Here is a 26137-nt window from a genome sequence, read left to right on the forward strand (position 1 = left end):
TCGTAGACCACTTTTTCCATACTGGGGTCATTAGGGGTTTTTGTTCTTACTTAATTTTCCCCATTTTAAAAACAAAAATAAAAAGTAAGTGGCGACTCCAAGCAACACCGTTCCTCACCGGGGGCGGGTTTTTCAAAACTGGAAAACACCAACTTTTTCATTTCTTTCTTTTCTTTTAAAAGCGAGTCGCGTCGGTCCGGTGGATCGGGTGAGGGTCCACAATATCTTTAATTGCTACTTTGAAAATCTTTTGACCTAAACACACTTAACATAAAACATTAATTCCAAACCTTATTTTGTTATCATCAAAATTGAAATTAACCAAACTTTGGTTTCACACCTATTTTAATTTCCTCATTTATTATCCACTTTTTTTTAAAAAAAAAATATTTTAAGAATATTATAATATATATATAGATATATAAACTTAGGTTTATTCATACAAATTGATATAAAAATATCATTTAAAATCAATAAACTTTTTATATTTAGATAAATATCTAAAAATAAAATTTAACTTAAAAAAGAAATGATGTAAAAAGATTGTAAATAATCAAAAATAAAAAAAAGCAGGGCCTTGTAAAACTATTTTTAATTGAAATTTTTTTAAGCATTTAACTTCCCATAAAATGAAAAATTTTTAGATCTAAATTTCTTAGTTTTAAAAATATTTAACATAATATTATATCCAGTTACCAGAAAATGGCTAGAAGGAAAAATAAATAAAATAGAAAAAGTCTAACTATTTTTTTTATGTTTAAATAATATGGACAAAAATAAGAAAAAAAAGGTAAAATATTAAAATATTTTCCTCCTTATTTTTCTAAGAAAAGCTGAAATAAGTACAGAAAAAAATTATAATTTTCTTTAATTTTGCGTTTTTTTCTTCAAACTTTCCACAACCAGCCACATGGTCTAAGTGAAAGCATAAATTATAAAAATTTTATCTGTCTACGCAGTTTAAAAGCTTTGCCAAATTGGGTCTTGGTAGACTTTAAAAATACAAAATAAATTGATCAGATGGTTACATATATATATAAGTCTTGATAGCGCCCTGATAATGAGGCTACAACTTAGGAATTACGTGTCCAATTGCCATGCTTGGAAAAATCAAAATGATGGCTTTGTTGGATGAATCTAGATGAAGTTTGGCCTACATATAAGGAAGAATAACATCATGGTCGCTGGTGGTAGGCATCAATTCCGGGACAACCATGAGCTTGTGCTGGAAAATTCAGTAGACCCTCCATTAGTGTAATCTCTTAATTGCCTTAACTTCTCTCCATTTAAAGGCAAAGACTGGACTCAGTGGTATGGCATTGGGATAGACCCAGAGTTCAGCTCAGTCCTAGGGCCCAATTAAAGTTCTAGATTGGGTTGAGTCTTATATAAAAGTGACAATCTCTATTTGTTAATCTTTGTGTCAACTTAATTTATACTATTATTACTCATGTAACCTAATTCATATTTTAAATCTAATCTATATCACAATTTATTCTAATATTTTTGGATGATGCACATCAATTTGAAAATTTTTGGTGTGTATCATAGCTCTTAATAGCTCAAATTTATGTTACATCCCTATTCAAGACTTTCTCACAATTTTCAAGTTTTGTAGTGCTTTTATTAAAAGTGTGATGAGCTTAGTGAGCGCAAGTAGGGGTTATAAGGGTCATTTTGAGCATTTTTAGTAACTTCTATGAATTTTGGAAGGACAGGGGAGCCCAAAAGCAAGAGTAAATTAGCAAGCTAAGCAAAACACAATTAGCATCTCCACAAGCTCGATTCCAACTAGTTTTGAGTTTGGAGTTATTTGAAAGGGTTATATGCATCTTAATAGAGTGGTAAATTTTATCAAGTTCTAGACTCTAATAGGGAAGAAAAGGGGAGTTAGAGATTTTATTTTTAAAACAAAGAAAATACCATTGCAAGATAGTAGCATAAACTTCAACTTAAATATAAAAAACAGAACAAAAAATAGCTAATCTAATATTTGCTTTTTAATTACATCAATTTACTAACTTTCCTATAAGTGAGCCAACTTTATTATTATTAGATCATCTAGTGAAATATCTCTCTTTTATTTTGATAACTTAGTTTTAGATCAAGTTTTGATAATCTCATCTAAAAATTAATTGGTATCTTGAGGTTGGACTAAGTCTTTTATAACATTCAACCACCATCATCTGGGTGACCCATCCATTGAGCTTAAAGAGTGAAGTTGTTACACCCCAACAATCTCTCCACTAACATGATGCTTCCCCGGCTTTAACTCAAGACATTGACTTTGATACCAATTCGTGGATCAAACTTTGATCATCTTATTTGAAGACCAATTGATTTTTAGATGAGATGATTAAAACTTAATTCAAGACTTAGAAAGGTATTTATCAGTTCCTTCCCCTTAAAAAAACCTTGTCCTCAAGGTTGGAAGTAAGGAAAATGACTAATAAGCTTATGCCAATCTCCCTAGCTAGCATCTTTTAGGGAAGAATTAAAATAATGAACAAGAATTGGATCTTTGAATTGTTCCCATGTTTGATAGCATGTTGATCAAGAATTCTGATTAGTTCAAACAACATCTGTCCTTTATCATTAATGGCTGGTAGCTCAAGTTTTGCAGTGTTTTTTCTAGCCAATGGATCTTTTTCTTTAAACCAGATAGTGAATTTTTGAATGGGAAAGCAATTCCAAATAATAAGCAACTACTCCTATATGGAAATTCACCCTAAAAGGCCTATAAAACCTTAGAGACAGCTAATTGATGCATGGAAAGGCCACATAGGCTTATTAGTCTGGTTATAGGTACAATTACACCATACCTCTCACATCAAAAGACCTTTCTATATGATGTTGATTAGCTTGCTGATTCATATGGCGTTGAGCCTTCTCCAAATTTTCTTTCAATAGTAGTAAGATGGCATGCATTTCGATCCGTAAGCGCTTGGCCTATTGATACTGCCTTGGTGTCACCTCGTGCATACATGGGCAGAGATGACGAACTCTGACCATAATCCATTTTATGTAGAATGAGCCTGATGGCAGTGTGGAAGGAAGTATTGAACCACCATTCAACAAATGGTAACTAAGGAGACCACTTTTTAGGATGATTGCCCATGACACAATAAAGAGAATTTTTCAAACAATGATAAAGGCTCTTTTTAGGAATTGTTTTTTAAAACACTTTTTGGTTCTTCAGAAAAAAAAAAAAAAAAATTGAAAACAATATTTGACAACTGGAAAATAGAATTTTTTTTTTGGGACTATTTTAACTTGTTTTAAAAAATAATTATATAATAAATACATAAAATTTATTTTTAAAACATATTTAAAAAAAATAGAAAACATATATGTTAAGAATATTTCATATTCCAAATTGACTTTTGTTATACAACTTAATGAATTAATATGATTTAATGATTTAATTTAAGCCATTGAGTAAATTAAATATCTTTGGTAAAATAATTTAATATTACAATTTAAAATTACTTTTAACATTAAATATTAAATCAAAAAAATTAACTCATTTTTAATTTTAAATCTTTTTTGTTTTATTTAACCCTAAAGTATATTTTAACATTATGATTTTACATCTATGATTCTTTTTTAAAATAAATATTTTATGGTTATCATACCCATCTACAATATTTTAAATATGAATATTGTCTAAATAAAAATTACTTAAAATTATTGAAAATAAATATGAGTTGAAATCAAGGAAGATAAATATTCATTAAAATTAATAAGGGTAAATATGTTAATTTGATAATTTAAAATAAACTTTAAGTTAACTTTATCAAATACCTTAAGTAAAATAAGTAATAAATTTTAAGTCAATCACTTAAAAATAATTTAATTTAAAGTTAACTTAAGTAATTAAGTAATAAATATCAAATTTTATCAAACACTTGAAACTCTATATCTTATGAAAAATTGTTTTTTTAGAACTACTTTTAAAAACGCTTTCTAAACAAAGCATAATCCTTAGTTTTTCCATGAGATTGTAGATGATATGATGAACTCATATAAAGTTGAGTGCTGCTCAAAGAGAGCTTGCCAGAATATGCTAGTATATATGGGATCTCTGTTGCTAACAATGGTAGTGGGCATGTCCAACAAGTGAACAACATGTTGGATAAAAATCTTAGTAACTTCCTTGGCTGAATATCGATGTCTTAAAGCAATAAAGTAATGGTATTTTCTTAATATATCCTTCATGAGGAAAATGGCATCTTTCCCATGTGAGCGAGGAAGTCATCCATTGATAAAATTCATGGTTGTCATGTAATATTGCAGCCTAGAGAGAAAAATGTACAACTCAAGACCAGGGAACCCTTGTACTGTAGTTGATTTTGCAATATCGCCAAGAATACCCCCATTTGGCATTTGGCATTTGGGTCAACAATATTAAGTCTTTGTATTAGTTATTGTAGTTAAGGGTCTTGCTGCTATTTTTCCTTGGAAGTATATCAAGCCAATTAATAGTAGACAAGGATAGGGTCATGACTTTCAATATTGAACATACTCTATAACGGACAAAGCCAGAGAGAAATAAGAGAATTGTATGAGGGTTTAAATGTTTATTAAAGATATTTGGTGGTAGAAATTATCCTTTTATTCTCACAATCACTTGAAGTTGGAGCATGTGACACGGCATGGATCGATGTGTTAGGCATGGCCCCCACGTGCCTTCGATGGGAGATATCCCTTCCATACCTTCTCAGGTTATAAATGAGGAAAAATGTCTCTTCCCATATGCTTTTCTGTATCTCAAATATATCAATTCTAGAAGGATTGAAACTCAACCAAGCCTTTCAAATAGGTGATCATCCAATGAACCAGATTTAAGGCCATTAGTCCACCCAGTACTTGTTCCTGCAATGATATCCCACAATGATGTCTTCAAAGTTGGCCATATCCCACTACTTGATCTAGACTCTCAGATTTATTGTGCTGTGATATTAGATCATAGGGGAGCTAGCTAATCAAATTTGAATCCTTTTCCATATCCTAATTTTTTTGTCAATTCCTTTGTATTGACTTTTAATTAATAGGGTTAATTTATAGTCCCGATTTCCTTGAACAATGAATGTTAATGAAAATTATTACCTACATATACAACAAATAATCATATTTCTTATAATACTACTATGTCCCTTTTTTCATAAGATCAGCAGGATAACCCTGGAAATTAAGACAAAGAAAACAAGGAGCCGACATGCTTTGAAGTACTACTATGAATTTATTATACTTGGAAATTAAGCATCTCTCTTGAGTATTTTTGAGTACAGAAGGAGAATAAAACAAGATCTTACTGAAAAACTACCTCAATTATATCTTCCTTGGTCAGCTAAAAGCACAAAGTTGATCTTATTTGCACTGACCCATGGTATATATGCTGATCAGCTTATTACATATATGTAGTACTTGCTTAGAGGTCGTTTCATAATGTTTAATAAGGCCGTTGTCCCACATAGTTGCCCGGTGGATCGTAGTTGCATGTGACGAACCACCACCCATTGTTGCACTGAACCCTGGCGCACCCAAGGCGAACTGAGTTGCTCCAAACAACCTGAGTATAGTGCAGGCACTCCCCACCAACGCATGAGTTGGAGTTGTAGTCATAATTAGGCTTCTCCCCCACCCACAAGTTCACCGCATCGGTGCCTGTCAATGAACCACTGCCCTTGGCCAGGTTCTCACCATAAGGCCCACCTGAGTGCACTAGATTGCAGTCGCTAATCCTCTTGTTAGCATAGTTCTGGGCGTAGGCAGCTACAGTGTCGTTCCATGTCATAGACCCAACGCCAACTTGTGCCCGTGCTGCATTGTGAGCATTGACGTAGTCCTGTGGAGAGTTCTGGGCACAACAGACGTGAGCTAGGGCTAATCCCATGAGACCAACAAGAAGTGGCAATGAAATCTTACACAACCCCATCCTTTTTAGTTTCTTTGATGAGAAGTGAGGTTATTGATGAGAAATGAGGCTTGGTTTGAAGGGTATTTATAGGGGAGACAGAAGCATCATAATCTCTAAGTCATGCCCTCCCAAACTTCCCCCTTGGACACAGTCTTTGTGGTCGCCTTCACACGTAAAGATCAACGACTGAAAAAATAGTTAGCACTAAGATCAAAATGACTTCCATGCATGTTCAATTTTTTCTTAAGGAGTAATCAACAATATTGAAAATTCTTTGTGTTTTGGATATCTTCTAGGGTTTACCCCTGGCGGCCAGACCAGTTTGATCAAGACTCGTGAACTTCCTTCTAAAAGAACATGTATAAAGAATTAAAAGGGAAAAACAAGTGTTGATGTTAAATCAAAATTATTTTAACAATCTTAGATGCTGAAATTCTTGACATTGATCAGCTAGTATTTTTTTTTTTTTGATTCAAAATAAAACAGCACAATGGAATCACATTTTTTCAGTTCAAAAAATGGGTATTTAAATATAATTTAAAATCAATAAACTTTTTATATCCAGATAAATATCTAAAAATAAAAATTTAACTTAAAAAGTAAATGATGTTAAAAAGATTGTAAATAGATACAAATAAAAACTAGTAGGGCCTTGTAAAACTATTTTTAATTGAATTTCTTTTAAGCATTTTAACTTCCCATAATATGAAAAACTTCTAGATCCAAATTTCTCAGTATTAAAAATATTTAACATGTGATATTATATTTGGTTCCTAGGAAATGCAAGAAGGAAAAAAACAAAAAGTCTAATTATTTTTTTATTTTTAAATAATGTGGACAAAAATAAGCAAAATACAAAATAAGTTGATCAAATGGTTATAGATATAGAAGTCTTGAGAGCGCCCTGATAATGAGGCTACAACTTAGGAATTACGTTTCCAATTGCCATGCTTGGAAAAGTCAAATGATGGCTTTGTTGGATGAATCTAGATGAAGTTTGGCCTACATATAAGGAAGAATGACATCATGGTCACTGGTTGTAGGCGTCAATTCCGGGACAGCCATGAGCTTGTGATGGAAAATTCACCAGACCCTCCGTTAGTGTAATCTCTTAACTACCTCAACTTACTCAACCGCTCTCCATATAAAGGCAAAGACTGGAGTCAGTAGTAAGGGATTGGGGTAGACCCAGAGTTCAGCTCAGTCTAGGGCCCATTTAAAGTTCTGGATTGGGTTGAGTCTTACATAAAAGCGGATAAGCTCTATTTGTTAATCTGTGTCAACTTAATTTATACTATTGTTACTCATTTAACCTAATTCATATCTTAAATCTAATCTAAATTACAATTTATTCTAATATTTTTGGATGATGCACATCAAAAAATGTTTCATACTGTATATATTTTCTATCATTTGAAAATTTTTGGAGTGTATCATAGCCCCTAATAGCTCAAATTTATGTTACATTCCTATTCAAGACTTTCTCACAATTTTCATGTCTGTAGTGTTTATTAAAAGTATGATGAGCTTTGTGAGCACAAGTACAGGTTATAAGGGTCATTTTGAGCAATTTTAGTAACCTCTATGGGTTTTGGAAGGAGAGGGGAGGCCAAAAGTAAGAGTAAATATGCAAGATAAGTAAAACTCAATTAGCATCTCCACAAGCTCGATTCTAACTAGTTTTGAGTTTGGAGTTGTTTGAAAGGGTTATATGCATCCAAATAGAGTAAGGTAAATTTTATCAAGTTCTAGACTCTAATAGGGAAGAAAAGGGGGGTTAGGAGATTTTATTTTTGAAACAAAGAAAATACCATTGCAAGATAACAACATAAAGTTCCACTTAAATATGAAAAAGGGAATAAAAAATAGCTAATCTACTATTGCTTTGTAATTACATCAATTTGCTGACACTTCCTATAAGTGAGCCAACTATATTATTATTGGATCATCTCCTGAAATTTCTCTCTTTTATTTTGATAACTAAGTCTTAGATCAAGTTTTGACCATCTCATTTAAAAATTAATTGGTTCTAAGTTTTTTATGACATCATTGTTATTTGGGTAACCCATTCATTAGAAAGTGATATGATTAGACCCCAAAAATCCCTCCACCAATAGAAGGCTTTCATGGCTCTAATCCATGACATTGACTTTGATATCAATTTTAGATTGAACTTTGATCATTTCATCTTAAAACCAATTGATTTTTAGATGAGATAATCAAAACTCGATTTAAAACTTAGGAAATTACTTAACCGTTCATTCTTCTTGAAAAAGCCTTATTCTCAAGGTTTGAAGTGAGTAAAACAACTAATAAGCCTATGCTAATCTTCCTATCTAGCAACTTTTGGGAAATAATTAAAATAATGACAAAATGCCACAGCCTTATTATTAGGGCTACAAGTGCCGTTACCCCATATCTGCCACATCAAAAGACCTTTCCATATGATGTTGATTAGCTTGCCTACTTATATGGTGTTGAGTCTTCTCTAAATTTTCTTTCAATAGAAGTAAGATGGCATGCATTTCAATCATCAAGCGCTTGCCCTATTGATATCACCTTGGTGTCACCTCCCCCATACATAGGCAAAGAAGATGAACTCTGACGATAATCTATTTTATATAGAATGAGCTCGATGGCAGTGTGGAAGGAAGTTTTGAAGTTTTTAGGATGATTGCCCATTACACAATAAAGAGAATTTTTTAAACAATGATTAAGGCTGTATTTGGAAATTGTTTTTTAAAACACTTTTTAGGTATTCAAAATAAAAAAAAATAGAAAAACATATTTTACAATGGGAAAGTAGAAAATATTTTTTAATTATTTTTACATATTTTTTAATGATTATTTTAAAAATAACATGAAAAGTGAGTTTTAACTTACTAATTTAAAACCCCAAATTTTATAAATTATATTTAGTTTTTATTCATTTAAAAATATTTTAAAATACATACATTTTTCCATTTGTCAAATAATTAGTTTCTAAAATGACCCTTTTATTTATTAGGTTAATAATACCAATTGATGAATTTTTTTTTTTACAAGAATTGTTCTGACCTCAATAAAATAAAAAATTTTAAAATTTAAAATTAAAACTAAAAAAACTTTAAAACTAAAGACATAAAATAAAATATTAACTTTCATTTTGAATTGTGACAAGTATGCTTGATACGAGATAAGTCTTGTGGACAACAGAATGACCTCCAATGGGGCTATCATGGTTGTCATGTAATATTTCAGCCTTGTACTGTAGTTGATTATGCATTAGCCAATATACCCCCTTTTGGCATTTGGGTCAACAATATTAAGTTTTTGTATTAGTCGTTGTTGTTAAGGGTCTTGCTGCCATTTTTCCTTGGAGGTATCGAGCCAATTAATAATAGACAAGGATAGGGTCTTGACTTTCTATAATAAACATATTCTATGACGGACAAAGAGAGAGAGAAATAAGAGAATTGTATGGGTGACTTTCTATTATAAATCTTTATTAAAGATATTTGGTGGTAGAAGAAAGTTTTAAGTAATTTTTTTAATAATTAGTCTTTTATTCTCACGATCACCTGAAGTTGGAGAATGTGACACGGCATGAATCAATGTGTTAGGCATGACTTCCACGTGCCTTGGATGGGAGATATCCCTTCCATAAGGAAAAATATCTCTTCCCATATGCATTTTGGTGTCTCAAGTACATCGAGTCTAGGAGGATTGAGGGAAACTCAACCAAGCCTTTCATTTGGGTGACCATCCACTGAACCAGATTTAGGCGCATTAGTCCACCCACTACTTGTTCCTGCAATGATATCCCCCAATGACGTGTCAAAGTTGGCCATGTCCCACTACTTGATCTAGACGCTCAGCTTTGTTGTGCTGTGATATTAGATCATAGAGGAACTAGCTAATCAAATTTGAATCCTTTTCCATATATATATATATATATATATATCCTAAATTCTTTGTCAGTTCCTTGTATTAACTTTAATTAATAGGGTTTATAGTCCCAATTTCCTTGAAATTTCTTATAATACTACTGTGTCCTTTTTTCATAAGATCAGCAGGATAACCCTGGAAATTAAGACAAAGAAAAAAGAGAAGCCAACATGCTTTGAAGTATAACTATGAATTTATTGTACTTGGAAATTAAGCATCTCTCTTGAGTACAGGAGGAGAATAAAGCAAGATCTTACTGAAAAGCCACCTTAATTATGTCTTCCTTAGTCAACTAAACGCACAAAGTTTTATTTGTACTGACCTATGGTATATATCCTGATCAGTATATTACATAAATGTAGTACTTTGCTTAGAGGTAGTTCCAAGAAGTTTAATAAGGATGTTGTCCCTGATAGTTGCCCGGTGGATCGTAGTTGCATGTGACGAACCACCCTCCACTGTTGCATTGAACCCTAGCGCACCCAAGACGCACTGAGTTGCTCCAAACAACCTGAGTATAGTGTCGGCATTCCCCACCCACGCATGAGTTGGAGTTGTAGTCATAATAAGGCTTCTCGGCCACCCACATGTTCACTGCATCGGTGCCTGTCAATGAAGGGCTGCCCCAGGCAAGGTTCTCACCGTAAGGCCCACCTGAATGCACTAGATTGCAGTCGCCAATCCTCTGGTTAGCATAGTTCTGGGCGTAGGTAGCCACAGTGTCGTCCCATGTCATAGACCCAACACCAACTTGTGCCCGCGCTGTATTGTGAGCATTGACGTAGTCCTGTGGAGAGTTCTGGGCATAGCAGGTGTGAGCTAGAGCTAACCCCATGAGACCAACAAGGAGTGGCAATGAAATCTTACACAACCCCATCTTTTTTAGTTTCTATGATGAGAAGTGAGGTTATTGATGAGAAATGAGGCTTGGTTTGAAGGGTATTTATAGGGGAGATATATAGAAGCATCATAATCTCTAAGTCATGCCCTCCCAAACTTACCCCTTGCAATTGGACACTGTCGTTGTGGTCGCCTTCACACTTAAAAGATCAACAACTGAAAAAATAGTTAATTAGCACTAAGATCGAAATGACTTCCATTCATGTTCAATTTTTTCCTAAGGAATAATCAACAATATTGAAAATTCTTCTATGTTTTGGAAATCTTCTAGGGTTAAACCTGGCGGCCAGACCAGTTTGATCAAGACTAGCGAACTTTCTTCTAAAAGGACATGTACAAAGAATTAAAAGGGAAAATAGTGCTGATGTGAAATCAAAACTAATACCACTGATGTTTAACTCCAAAGTAGATAGATTTCAGTGAATTTCATTAATATGCATATGGGATCTGATCAAATTTTTTAGGAGGATATTTATCTCAATTACAACCCAAAAAAAAAATGATTTTTTTTTTTTTTTTGGAGATAATATTGGGGTGATTCTTTCATTCAATCAGTTTTTAGTGGAGATTTTTGGAAATTTTTTTGTTAAATGGAGGCCTAGAAGTCAGAAGAGAGATTTGCCTTTAATGATGGCCCAATTTATCAAATCAAATTTGAATTGAAGGGAAAGAAAAGAAGGAACTAATACCATGTTTGGAAGGTATTTTCTAAAAGAATTTTGAAAAATAATTTTTTAATATTTTGTAAAGCAAAAGTTCATTTAAAAATCTACCATTTTTTAACTTATTTTTTATATTTTAGAAATAATTTTTACATTTAGTGTTTTATTTTTAATCATTTTTTATATTTATATATTTAATTTTTAAAACTGTATTATTTTTTTATTTTTAAAAATAGAAAAATGTTTCCTATTTTTTATTCCCATATGAATTTATTATTTTTGAAAACCCTTACCAAACATGCATTGTGAGGAGTACTTCATGGAGAGTTGATCTAAATTCAAAGAAAAATGTAGGGCTCCTCCCAGAACAATCATTTTAACTAGGTCGTCAAGTAGCATCTGCATCAACCCCCCATATTAATAAAAAGGCAGTGAATGCATGCATTCAAATTGTTCATGTCTTTAGATGCTGAAATTCTTGACACTGATCAGCCAATATTTTTCTTATATTAAAAAACAAGAAAAAAACAGCCCTTTTAAAACCTTTGATCACGGACGAATTTACACGTGGTTCTTCAGATTCTGCAAATACATGATACAAATTATCCTAACCGGTTTGAATGCTTGACTAAAACAAGGTGTTTGGTCTTTTAATGTTAGATTTCGAGATTCCGTGGAAAGTTGGTTACGACTTAAGAGACACTTGTGGGTAGGCCATGAAAGTTGAATAATTTATCGTGTAACACATTATTTGAGCAAGCAAGTAATGTGTTACACATTATGTGATTTAATTTTTATGAGTTTGAAATGGTGATACAATATGATTTTATTCCTTATTCTTATTCTTGGCTATTATCGTGACATCACGATTGGCGGACTAATGGTAGCAAAGGAAGACAAAAGTTACAAGGACTTTTAGCTCCTAATTTAACAAAAATTATTGAGGATGTAGAGTTATTCTTGAAAGACTAGAAACATTTTTTAACATTTAGAAATTTTTTCTTTATAGAAATTAAGTATTTGATAAGCATTAAAAATTTAAGAAATTTGGAATTATCACTTGATATGATATTTATTCCAAAAATTATTATTATTTTTTGTTATGTATTCCATTCCATTACTAGAAATGTTTTCAAATTTATCTTTTAAATTAGATTCAAACATTAACTAAATCTCGATTAAGTTTTTATGATAGAAGTATTATCAACAAAAATTTAAAAGTGCTTTTACAAGAATTGCCCCCGAGCACATTGACAAAATCATGATGATTTTGAGTGAAAATTTCCATGGTATTAGACTTAGTTCTTTTCTATTGTAAGGTTATATATGTTATGCTAGAATAGGAGAATATCATGACTTCTAATGAAATATAACATCTTTGAATATTATATTTATATCTAATTAGATATTAAATCATGCTCATGTTTGATTTATAGAATGAATAAATGAACTGAAAAATATACTACATTTTAAAGTTAATTATTTTTTTCTAAAATAAAAATATATTGCATTTAATTGCTTGTTTTTAAACAAATATAAAATCGTTTATTTGTTTATTATTACTATTTGAAAATCATTCTATAATTTATTATTTGTGTAATTATTTTTATTTATTTGTTATAACATTTATGAATAAAATTAATATTTAAATATCACATAATGTCTACTATTAGTATATTTAAGTTGTAGTATCCATATTTTTTAATTATTTTTTCAAAATAAAATTTTAATTTTTCTAATTTAATTTAATTTAATTTTATAAAATACGATATATAAAGAAATTTTAAAAATAAAAAAATGTATGACATGAATAAATTGACGAAACATGGAATCTGTATATATCATGTCTCAACTTAGAATTATTATATCTCATGATATAAATATGAGGTTGGATGAGTTATCCTATTGTATGTATGATTAAATATGAGATACAAAGAGCATTGAGATAATTAATTCTATTCATCCCTAATCAAATATGAAATAAAACATGTTTTTCTATTCTTTATCCAATTATAATAACTAACCAACATAATTTAAGTCTAAACGAAAAACTCTGTGGTATTTATTTAATTTGATTTTGTTTTTATTTATACAATTCTTGATAGAAATTAATATAAAAATATCATTTAAAATTCAAATAAAAGTTAAACTCTTTTTATTTAGATAAAATATCTAAAAATAAAATTTAACTTAAAAAATAAATTATATTGAAAAGATTGAAAATAAATAAAAATAAAAATAGTAGGGCTTTGTAAAACTACTTTTAAATTTAAAAATATTGTAAGCATTTAACTTCCCATAATACCAAAAACCTCAAAATCCTAAACTTCTTTGTTTTAAAAATATTAAGATGGGATATTAGAAGTGTGTTTGGGATTGTTTCTTCTTAGATGTGTTTTTAGTGGAAGTGTTTTATTTCTAAAAAAACATTACAAATAATATTTTAATGCTACAAGTGATTTTTCAAATTTTAAAAAAATATTTCATAAATTTTATCAAATAACTAATGTTGTTTTAAAAACACTTTTTAGGTTAAAAATATTTTCTAGAATTATTATCAAGCGGATTTTTTATTTGGTTAAGAAGTTTAGAAGGAGGAAAACAAAAACTCAATATATATATATATATATTTTCCTATGTTTAAATAATATGGAAAAAAACGTGTGAAAAATATCAAGGAATCCAAGAACAAAATAAATTATAATTTTCTTTATCTTTGTCTTTTCTTTTTCTTTTTTTCCTTCAAACTTTTCACAACCAGCCATATGCTCAAAGTTAACGTATATATTATAACAATCTAAGTTGTCTAGACGGATTAAAAGCTTTGCCAAATTAATTGGGTCTTGGTAGACTTTAAGAAAAATACAAAACAAATTGGTCAAATGGTTATGTAGAAGTCTTGAGAGAGCCCAACTTGGGAATTACGTATCCAATTATAATGCTTGGAAAAGTCAATATGATGAATTTCTTGGATGAATCTAGATGAAGTTTGGCCTACATATAAGGAAAAATGACATTATGGTCACTGGTGGTAGGCGTCAATCACGGGACAAACATAAGCTTGTGATGGAAAATTCACTTGACCGGAGATTAATGCTGTAGGAATAATATCATTGGACTAAGGATTTTGCTAAAGAATTTTCAGAGCTCACATGGTGTGGAGTAGTTTTCTAATTTGTGACTCCGCTTGATTGGACAGCTTAGAAAAATTGTTTAGTTTTAGTTTCTAATCTCTTCGATCTATTGTGCCAGCTTGGGAGTAGCTTATAAGTTATAACTTTGAAAATTTGATGTTAAACAGTAGTCAATTTTGTCTTTTTTTTTTCCATATGTCAAAAATAAAAAAGTATTTCACTGTTCAATAAAAAGTGTGTAGGAGTAATTTTAGTAAAACTAGATGAGATTTTTAAGGTTTAAAAATGTTTGTATTGCAATAATTAAGAGTGTGTTTGGTACTTATTCTATAAAACGTTTCTAGTTTTTATAATACTTGGATGATAACATTTTTCAAGTGTTAAAAATATTAGAAATGCTTTCTAAAATTATTGCCAAATGAGCTCTAAAGATTTGACAATTCCTTGAAATGATTTTTGAATGGATGCTTGAGAAATATTTTTATAAGGGGTAAATAATAGATAAAGATTATTGGATTGTAAAATTTGAATCAATTTTGTTATGCTTTTTATAGGATCCTCACTAAGTTTGTAGAGATTGAACCACCCTGTCAGCTCACTGAGGTTGAAAGAGACAACATCTCCTAGAAATTTTTTTTTTATGTGATGAATGATGAATTTATCTTTATTGTATATTTAACCTTATTATGATTTAGAGATTTTTTAGACAATGTGATTACAATTGAAAGGTGTGTGGAAGTTTTATCGTTGTAACTTTTCTTTTTTATTTAATTAGTGGATTTTTTTAGTGTTGATACATTTTATGAACGTAGGATCACATTGATCGTTAAACCACATTAAAACTCTAGTGTTTTTCATTTATTTTTCTACTTATTTGTGTGGTTTGATTTATAAATAATAACTCAATAAAATAGGAATAGTTAACACATATGACCCCACCGAAAAAATTTCTTTCACTTCAATAAAAAAGAGTGAAGAGATTTAATAATGAAACTTTCCCAAAAAGATTGATGAAGGAACTCTCACATTCACAACCCTAGAATAATCCTAGAAAAACAACCCTTATTGTTTTCTCCATTTTTTTTCCATATCATATGACACTTCTCAGTTTTTTGGGCATCCACAAAAGAAACCCTACTTGCACCTTATATTTTAGCTTAAAAAAAAGAGTCTAAATATGGGCTTGAAAAACTTTTCATGACAGAATAAACCTAACCTATCAATTTCTTCCAAAATAATTACTTTTTATTACGGAACACATTATCAAAACACTCTAGTTAGAGTTTTTGTAATGTAGGCACCCTTTCTACTATGATTAAGGTTTAAATTATGAGGTGTTAGATTAGTTTCATCAGGAGTATATAGTAATTCATTATTGTTGATGGTTTCGATTTTACTTGGAAGTTACTCCATTGTAATAGTTCATATAGAAATGAGACTTTTTTCTTACCCATAAAGGATTGTGCTCGGATCAATTAAGACCCTTTTACAAATGTCAACCATTATTTCTATTTGGAGCGCAATTGGTTGAGTTGTGTTGGGTTTTCTATTAATGGGTATACATTCAAATAAAACTAATTCTCGAGTTTTAGAATGCGTTGATTTTAAATATAGTTTTTAGCATTTTTAAAACTTGAAAGATAAAATTCATAAAAAAAATTAAAAACTAAAAATATTTCTTAAACTTACTACCAAACAGACCCTTAAAATGCTTTATTTAAGCTTCATACTACCTTATTTTTTGTAAAGATCAAATTTGAATTAAGTGACATTAGATTGAATTCAAACCATTTATAATGGTTTCTCTTACTTCAATTTTTATAGATTTGTAAGAGGATCTAAATAATAAATGTGATGATATTTTTAAAATATTAATAGTATCTTTTGGACAAAATGAAATAGTACATAGTATAACAATTATAATATGAAGCCATTTTTCTTAAAATTGTTTTAGAAATATATAAATTAAATTAATTAAATTGGGTTTGAATTAAATTTCCTAAAAATCATCAAAACTTTAGCTTGAGGCCAATTTAAACTTAATTTATATTATAAATTACATAATAATATGAATTATAAATATTAATTTAGGTTTGGATTAAGTTTTTGGACAATTACCAAAACAAGGTAAGGTGAACTCCAACTTAATTCATGTTAAAAAAAAAAACTCAATCAATTAACTAGAAAACAAAACAATGAATGCATAGCGAAAGAACTGAACTCAACCGCTCCTAACTAGGGTCAAGGCTTGGTTTAATAGGTGTGAAGAAAAATAAAACATTTTTATCCTTTACTAATTATATAAACATATATTATGTATAAAATATGGATGAATTTAAAACTCAAAAAAGTCATTTTCATGCATTAAAGTATTAACTTTTGCGCATGTTTTAAATATTACCCTCCAACCAACTAAACCCTCCATATGTATGGAAGGAAATTAGCTTCCCTCCAAATATCACTCGAAAATCCCAACAAATCCGAAATTATTAAAAAAAAATTCAACAAATCGTGAAAATTGATTGAAAGGGCATCGTGGATATTTCTCCATGTGTTGTGTTTGCTACCTTTGACAAACCAAATTTCATCAAAATTTTTGGATATTTTCATCATTGCTTAAAACAAAACTCTTGTGGCTGAGCCCAAACAAGAAAAAAAGTATTTATATTAATACTTAATTTACAAATCTACCGAGATCTTAGGTTGGTATTCACTGTGATTATGGACATTAAATTTTTTCCTTATATGTATCAAAAGAAATTTTAGAAAAAAAAAAAATTCATATTTCAATTGTTACTTTGCACGTATAAGTTTCAATAGAAATACGAAGACGTGGTACATTTTCTCCTCCGGTGGACAAAAGATATGAAGTACAAAATTGTGGTTGCTTGGGTGGGGCTTGTTACACAACTCAAACAAAATGATCTACCGTATAAAAGCATAAACATTTCACTTTATTTCATTATAATCTTCTAATACAGAAGTGATTTTATTAGGGACCACTCCAACAAGTCTTTAATCAAAGTTCATGTAGAACCTTTCTTAATATAAGGACGTTCTCCAAAATAGTTGCCTGGTGGGTCTTAGTTGCAGCAAACAATCCACCATTCCCCATTCTTGCACAACAATCTTGCACACCCCACATTCACTGAAGTGTTCTACACAACCTGAGTGTAGTGTCCACACTCTCCTCCAACGCATGAGTTAGAGTCGTAGTTATAATAAGGCTTCTCAGACACCCACATCTTCACTGCATCAGCGCCATCAAAGTCAGTAGCACCCCCTGCAGCCAGGTTCTCACCATAAGGCCCTCCTGAGTGTTCAAGATTGCAGTCACCAATCAGCTTCTCACTAACATATTGCGATGCGTAGTTAGCTAACTTTTTGTCCCATGTCATGGGCTGGACTCCAACCTCTGCCCGCGCGGCGTTGTGGGCGGTAAGGTAGTCTTGTGGGGTGTTTTGGGCATGGGAGAGATGCGCTAGGGCTAAGCCAAGGAGGCATAGAAGGGCCAGTGATGTCTTGCCCATTTTGGCTTGGATTCTATGATGGAGGACAAGAGCCTTTGATGGTTAAGAGTATTGACTTGTTGCAGAGAATTTAATGGTGCAAGGTGTTCTTTCTTGATATAGCTTTTAATCATTATGATAGATAATCCAAAGAAATCAATAAAAAGTGCTCAGCAATTAATTGTAGTGCAATTATAAAATATTAACTTAATAGAAAAAAAAAAAGGTGGGGTGGGGGGGAATTTACACGAGTAGGAGATAAGGATTGATATTAATTCTCTTGAAGATGACTACAGCATGTTAAGAAGGGATGATAGTCATCTTCACATCTATTTTATTCCTTAGGCACGATTTTTTTTTTTAATACTGTGGTTGATGAATTTTGAGGAGCTCTTCAATTTGTGAAGTTCTCATACCCGAATTAATGCATAAATATTTTGTTTTGATTGTTGATGTAAGAAAACTGGCAACATCAACCACAAAATAAATTTTCAGCTGTAATTAATAGTTACATTATGTTTGTTTCCTACGGGAAGAAAAAAATGTTTGTTATTTTTGTAACCCTGAAATAACTAAAAAAAAAATACAAATAATAATAATTTTCTCATGATTTGTTTGTACAAAATAAAAAAAATAAAAAATAAAAAATGGTTAAACTTATTTGTTTTTAAATTATTTAATTTTTATATAAGATAAGAAAAATAGGTGAAACGAGTTTGAAGAAATGTATAAAATTAATTTATTAACTTTAATTTTTTTTTCTTATTTTTTTCTTCCCATTTTCACCTTATTTTATTTTTATATTTTTCTTATTACAAACCAAACAAAACCTTAAGCTAGTTGAGATGATGGAAACTTTTAAGAATTTACTGTGGGGTATATTTTTGGAAAGTAAAGCTGAAAGTCAAATATAATTAAAACTACTAGAAAAAAATTATAAAGATGCAAATGACCCTCTACATAATAATAATAATAATAATAAACCAAACAAAACCTTAAGCTAGTTGAGATGATGGAAACTTTTAAGAATTGACTGTAGGGTATATTTTTGGAAAGTAAAGGTAAAAGTCAAATATAATTAAAACTATATAATGAAAAAGGTAAAAAAAAATTATAAAATTTTTTCTTGGTTGTTTATGGGAATTTGAAAGAGAAGAAAATTAAAATGTAAGGAATATCCATGATAAGATAATAGGTTTATAGTCATTGCCAAACCACATTTATTCTGCAATTAAAAGGATTAGTAGTTGAGGTTGGTAAGGGTTTATAGTCGTGGATTTTTTTCTGATATTTTGGGTGGTTAATGCAGGTTAATAGGCGGTCAACGTGGGGTCGGGGCAGTCAATATGATGCTATAGTGACCGCTATAGTGAAAGCTCAAAAATGCCTTTTAATTGATGGTGTTTATTTTTTTGGCTTTTTGCTGAAAGCAATTTACTTTCAGAATTTAGGTTTTTTTAAAAAAAAATTTTAATGACTTATTACTGTTTTTTTAAATTTTTGGCTAAATGTAAAAAACTAAAATATTTGGCTTTTTTTAAATAGAAAAATGCAGTTTTTGAAACCTCCCCACATACGATTTTCAACCCAACGCCTGACCCTAGCCCACCCATCCCTTGTAGCTTTCTGCAATTGGCATCCTCAACCCTCACCTCATCCCCAAAGCGGTAATTTCTTCATTCTCATCCTCCATCCGAGACTACATAGTTGGAAAGACGCTCCACTTTCATTCGACATTGTTGATCTAATCGAAGGTAACCCTCAACCCAAATTTATTTTGGGTTTTAGGATTTTAATAGAGTAACCGAGTCTCATTTCTCAGTACTTCTCTCTCTAAAACTCTCATTCTCTATTTTGGTTCACAAATGCAAGTGCTCTGTTTAGGGTTTTTGAGTTCACATGTTGCGGGTCCTAAGATAATTTTAGGATTTCTAGGCTCTATTAAAAGAGCTATGTGGGTGTTTTTTTTTGTTTGAGTTCATTTTTAAGAAAAAATTTCTAGGCTACTGATTTTGTTTGAGATTACAAAGAATGTGGGTATCGGGTATTTGGGTTTTTTGTCTCAATGAGACCAAATCAGGAGTATTCAATGGGTGGTTGGGAGTTTAATTTCTATCTTTTGCAACCCTTCCCCTTTTGCAGGAATCAACTAAAGCATAAAATAATTCATGACTTCTTGTCTGTTTATTGAAATATAAGAGATTAGGTAGATGGAATTCTAGGGTGGTTTTGAAACATTACCATGCTTTGAGTCTGCTTTGCGTGTGTCAATGTTATCTAACTTGGTCCTTGCCCTTCAAACGTTTGAAGGTTAAATTTTATCTTGGACCTTTTCTTTTCCTCCTTAAACAATACAAACTTTGATGTGCTTCTTGGTCCAAATAAGAATATTGTGTTGGTTGAATTTGTGTAACATCTTTCTCTGTTCCTTTGATGACTATAAAATTTCTGGATTTTGGTTGAATCAGTAGCTATGCGGCTATGCCATGTTACATAACCTATTTTATTTGGCTTGAGTTTGGACACATGAATTGCCCTGTTTCGGTGATTCTAAAGAAGAAAGTTAGGGAATTGTCTCTGCGGAGATTGTAGTTTTATGCCATGGATTTTGATGCACAAAGGGTTGTTATTTTGATTGTTGAAGTTCTATTTTGTGTTTCATTTAGTACTTTGGAGTCCCTGGAGTACTGTTTGAAAGCTATCTTCTGCAATTATCCGATCATTTAGTGCTTTGGAAGGGAAAGTAATTCATGTTCCCACATGAGAACAATGAATTCTAGCTGCATGAGAGGCCATTTGCATCATGGCTGGAGTACTTCACTCCTAAGATAGTTTTCTAGGGTGCCTTTTAATGTTCTTTTGTGTTTTTCATTGATTTCAATACAATGGATTCTGCTGGAAGAAAATTTGTTTTATCGGATTCCAGTGGGCATAGTTTAATGACCAACAATTCTGTAATGACTGTACATTTACACAATGAGACTAGAGTAGTTTAGTAGCAATTCAATGCATCTTGTGAGAAGTTTAGTAGCAATTTAGTGTAGTTTGTAATTATTGATTCGGAACTAAGAAGCAATAACCCTTTTCATAGGTTCCCTTAAGATTTAACAACTAGACTAGAGTAGTTTGTAATTATTGATTCAGAACTAAGAAGCAAGAACCCCAAACAGAGGTGGAAGTTCCAAACATAAAATTCTATATAATTCATCAACCATAGCATCTGATGGGGTCAGTGCAACCCTTTTCAGCAAACTGGCATAAGCCTTTACCTCCACCATTTTCCAAATATTGCTGATGGTACTCCTCTGTTCTGTAAAACCTCTTTGCTGGAAGAATTTCAGTTACAATGTTCTTATCATTCAAAGGTCCCTTAGTCCTATGAAAATATTCTTAGTTATAAAGCCATACCCTACTAAAAACCTGAAATCTCAGGAACACTTTCGCCAGCATGAATTAAGTCTGAAGCATTTTGATCCAAAGGGAAGTGTTCTGATGTTATTTGGGAAGCAACTTTCAACAGAAAATCAATCAAAATGCATATTTACTATAGCAACTCTTTAAACAGAGTCATCAAGCACTAGACATGATTGCAAGAGTCTTTAACTCAAGAAAGCATGATCCTAAAACTCAAAATCCATTGGAACCCAATATGTTGGCAAAACTGCAATCAACAGAGATATCTCGCTCATCAATCTTAAATTCTCAACACATTTTCCAACAACCAAACAGTTAAAACCAAACCCTTTTCTTTAATCAAGAAAATAAAAACACCCTTTTTTTTATAAGTAATTTCATCGTTTTTTTACATTTCACCTTTTTTATTCTCTATTTATTGTTGGGTCTTGCACTCATCCTTTATTGTCAAATGTGGTTTTGTTCCTCGGCAGCGTGATTGAGCTGCGTGGTTGGCACATCCGAAGGATTCTTTAGTTGACACAGTTGCTAAGAATCTTTTGGATCGATTGGAGGTACTAGTTTACTTTGGAATTCAAGTTTTTTAGTGCCCATCTACACTAAATTGCTACTAAACTTCTCACAAGATGCATTGAATTGCTTAGTATCATTTTTTTTTCCTGTATCAAAAGGAAAAAAGACATAAAAGAAGCTGCATAGGTATTATGGAAACTGCATATTGCTAACATTTTCAGTTTTTTTTTTTTTTTTTTTTTAAGGAAAAGTATATCTTGAGAATGGAACCAGTGGCTTTGAGCACTACTTTGATGATATATTTTAAGCAAATGGAGATTAATGTTTTCTAGAACTTTTTTTTTTATAGGCAATGCTTTTCAGAACACAAATTATATTATTGTCCAATTTGATGAACGGTTGTCTTCCACTGTTATACTTTGAGATATCACTTCCTAGGAAACACTTCATCCATCTCTTGCTCTTTTTGATGTACAGAAATGCACGTGCACATGTATGTGAGCATTCATGTAGACATGTGTTGGCATAAAAAGTAGTGAATAGGCTGGGTGTAAATGAATATGCTAAAATAAGAAATAAGAGCCAATGAGATATAATCAATGAAATGTAAATAGAGTTTAGCCTCAAATTCACATAAGAAGGTTACACTAAGTATAAAGCAAGCCATACTCAAACTTTATATTCATGAAGATTTTTATTTTATTTTATTTTATTGTCTCTAATTGAAAATTGAAAATTAATCATTAATGTTGGTTGGTTTTTTGTAGAGTAATGAGTCAAAATGTTGAGATTAGTAGGGCAAATTGAACTGACCCCATCGAAAGAAAACACTTTATTGATCTTTGTCTTCAAGAGGCAAACAAAGGCTTTAGATCAGGTGGAGGTTTAAAGTCTAGTGTTTGGCCTCGAATTGTTGAAGAGTTGGAGAAGTTACTTGGAAAACGTTATACTTTAAAACAACTTAAAAATGGGTGGGATTACATGAAAAGACAATATCTCATTTGGAGTAAAATGATGACTATGACAGGACATGGTTACAACTCTATAACCAAAACTTTTGATTGGCCAGCTAAAAAATGGGAAAAATATCTACAGGTAGTTTTTTTATGGATTTGAGTGAATTTTAAAAATAATTGTCTTATATATGTATACATGACTAATTTGTTGTTTATCTTATAAAATATAGATATCCAGAAGCTAAACAATTCTATTTTAAACCATTAGCAAATGTGGAAGAATTAGAGGCATTGTTTGGAGGAGTGTTAGCTACTAGGTCTAAAAATTGGAGCTCTGGAGGAGTGATAGCTTCTGGGGCTGAGGAATCATCAACACATTCTACATCTATGCCTAGCGAAACTTCAATTAGTTTAGAAGAAGATGAGGATTTGCCAAGAAATACTAATGATGAAGCAGAAGGTTCTAAGAAAAAACAAAAGAAAGGAAAGAAAGAGCAAACTCAAGAAGAAATGAATAGAATAATGAATGTGTTGGAGAATTTTGAAGGACCCTAAGTCAAAGAATTTTGAAGAGGCTCTTGACTTATGAGGATCCATTATACTATGTAGCAATTAATTCATTTTGCAAGAAGAAAGAGTATAGAGAGGTGTGGATGGAGATGGAAAGTGACGAAGAGCGAATGGGATGGATTCAAAGCTTGCGAAAATAACTTTTTGAATATTTGTTTTAGATTTGTGGAATGCATAGGGTATATGACTTATATGATGATTTTAATTTGGTACATTTGGTTTGTTTGTTTTGGATATTTGATACATTTAAACTTTTCCAATTATAAAGACTTTCTCTCTACATTTTATTGATATTTGTTTTGGATATTTGTTACTCATACATTGTTATAACTATTTGATTATATTGTTATGCTTTTATTTCATAACTATTGTTTTTTTATAATAGATATTCTTATGGAGAATCCTTCACATCACTCAAATAGTTCAAGTTCATCATCATCAAGTGAAGATGAAGATACAAAGTTAGAAGTGACAAGAATTTTTTTTAAAAAAAAGATTGGTTGTGTTGTTGCTCAAATTATTAAGTGACTCATCCATTAATAAGGAACGAGTCTCTACTTCATCATTTATAGGTTCACTTTTCATTCAAGAGCTTTTAAATGGTTCATCTAGCACATGTTATGAACTAATGCGGATGGAAAAACATGGATTTATTTCTTTATGTCACATGTTTCGAGAAAAAGGATGGCTTGTTGACAGTAAACATTTGAATGTTGAAGAAAAAATGGTCATGTTTCTTATGACTATTAGTCATAATCTTCGGAATCGATTGATTAAGAATAGATTCCAACACTCAAGTCAAACAATTCACAAATACTTCCATGAGGTTTTAGTGGCCATGGTGAATTTCTCAAAAGAGATGATTACTCTTCCATTATTCAATGATAGTTCAAATGGTATCTCCAATCGTCGGCTAAGACAAATTTTTAAGGTATATTATTTTTATTTCTAATTATTCATATCATATTTGTATTATTCTCATATAAAAATAATTATTTATATTTTAAGGAATTATTACCATGTAGAATGTTGTTGGTGCAATTGATGGAACTCTTATCCATGCATGTATTCCTACTAATCAACAAGTACCTTATCGAGGTCGTGGGAAAGGAGAATGTTTTCAAAATGTTATGGCAGTTTGTGATTTTGACATTATATTTAGGTTTGTTGTTGTTGGATGGGAAGGAACAACTCATGATTCAAGAGTCTTGACAGAAACTATCCATTACCCGCAACATAATTTTCCAATGGCCCCATCAGGTAAATATTTTATTTTCATTTTATTTAATATAATTTGTATTTATTCATTATAATAATAAACTCAATCCTTTTTTTCTTCAGAAAAATATTATTTAGTAGATGCAGCATACACACACACTCGAGGTTTTATGGCACCATATCGTAATGTGCGCTAATAATTGGTTGAGTGATTTTCGTAGTGGTGGTAAAGCTGTAGGAAAAAAGGAGATATTCAACCAATGCCATACAAGATTAAGAAATGCCATTGAATGTGCTTTTGGTATTGGGCGCATTTCCCAGTATTGAAGAGAATGACACCTTATTCGTTTACTACTCAAACAAAAATTGTCATGACATGCTTCTCCATTCACAATTTTCTTCGACAAATCTCAGTTGTGGATAGATTATTTTCTAAATATGGCAATGAAGTGGAATTGGAAAGTGTTTATGCAAATCAAAATCAAAACTCAACTACAAGCAGTTTTTTTGCAGCATCTAATCAAGAATTCATGCAACAATTCTGAGACCAAATCGCAAATGAACTCTTTCAAGTGTTTAGTTAACTTGTCATTTTTAGCTTTTTACCATTGTAAGAAATGCAATGTTTAGATATTAGCATAAAATGTGATGTCTTCGAATATTTGAAAATATGTACTTGAATTGTTATGTTTTTTCTTTAATTTGATTTAGGTTTTGTCAATTCATTATTTTTCATATTATTAAGTTTAAATATTTTATTTTAATTATATAAAAAATAAATATATTAATTATTTTTTGTAAGAATGATAATGATATATTATTTATTATAACAATTTTATTATTTTGAACTATTTAGAAATAAGTTAAATTATATTTTTTTAATACATTAAAATATTAAGATTTAGTTTTTAGTATATAAAAAAACAAACAACTTAATACTTAATAGAAATAAAATATTAAAAAAAACAAACAACTTAATACTTAATACTATTAAGTATTATTTAGTATTAAGTTAAAAATAAGTTCTATTTAGAATTAAGCAAAAAAAAAACAAACGCCACCTTAGTCTAAAGCTTAAAGATATTGCACCAAACATATATATATTCAAAGTCATCATATAAATAAAATATTAAAAGGATATATGATTAAATGAAAAAGTTTCATTTAATTGATTACCAAAAATGTAAAAACTATTATAATAAATTTCTTCATAGTGTTTTTAATATCATTAATAGATTAATTAAATATTAAAAAATTGTTCATATATCACAATTTATTTTATATCATTTAATACAATTGAATTAAATGGATCATAATTTTAATATTAAATATATTTTAAAATTAGGTATATTATAATCAAATATCACAATATTATTATGAAATAATATTTTATGTAATTTAATAATAAATGTGC

At 30.5% G+C, this 26137-nt stretch overlaps 3 protein-coding genes and 1 long non-coding RNA gene across 4 annotated transcripts; 1 reads left to right on the top strand and 3 right to left on the bottom strand.

Moving 5' to 3' along the window:
- Positions 1-5219: 5219 nt before the first annotated feature.
- Positions 5220-5977, bottom strand: LOC100242852 (pathogenesis-related leaf protein 6). The gene has a single exon (XM_002274271.5). It carries the CDS (start codon positions 5936-5938, stop codon positions 5453-5455), a length of 486 nt encoding a protein of 161 aa, XP_002274307.1. The 5' UTR covers positions 5939-5977; the 3' UTR covers positions 5220-5452.
- Positions 5978-10018: 4041 nt separating this feature from the next.
- LOC100247990 (basic form of pathogenesis-related protein 1) lies at positions 10019-10801 on the bottom strand. The gene has a single exon (XM_002274239.4). It carries the CDS (start codon positions 10722-10724, stop codon positions 10239-10241), a length of 486 nt encoding a protein of 161 aa, XP_002274275.1. The 5' UTR covers positions 10725-10801; the 3' UTR covers positions 10019-10238.
- Positions 10802-17701: 6900 nt separating this feature from the next.
- On the bottom strand, positions 17702-18073 carry LOC100258405 (basic form of pathogenesis-related protein 1). Its single transcript, XM_002270245.4, has one exon. The coding sequence runs from the start codon at positions 18071-18073 to the stop codon at positions 17702-17704; it is 372 nt and encodes a 123-aa protein (XP_002270281.3).
- A 1578-nt stretch (positions 18074-19651) lies between these two features.
- Positions 19652-24185, top strand: LOC109122290 (uncharacterized). Its single transcript, XR_002029721.2, has 2 exons — positions 19652-19806; positions 23891-24185. It is a non-coding gene; the product is annotated as an uncharacterized LOC109122290 (long non-coding RNA).
- The last annotated feature ends 1952 nt before the right edge of the window (positions 24186-26137 follow it).

The sequence above is a fragment of the Vitis vinifera genome, chromosome 3, assembly GCF_030704535.1.
Source record: "Vitis vinifera cultivar Pinot Noir 40024 chromosome 3, ASM3070453v1".
NCBI classification, from domain to species: domain Eukaryota; kingdom Viridiplantae; phylum Streptophyta; class Magnoliopsida; order Vitales; family Vitaceae; genus Vitis; species Vitis vinifera.

Bases quoted from the DNA above. Each gene is read 5' to 3' on its own strand.
- LOC100247990 (XM_002274239.4), bottom strand. From the start codon at position 10,724: ATGGGGTTGTGTAAGATTTCATTGCCACTCCTTGTTGGTCTCATGGGG.
- LOC100242852 (XM_002274271.5), bottom strand. From the start codon at position 5,938: ATGGGGTTGTGTAAGATTTCATTGCCACTTCTTGTTGGTCTCATGGGA.
- LOC100258405 (XM_002270245.4), bottom strand. From the start codon at position 18,073: ATGGGCAAGACATCACTGGCCCTTCTATGCCTCCTTGGCTTAGCCCTA.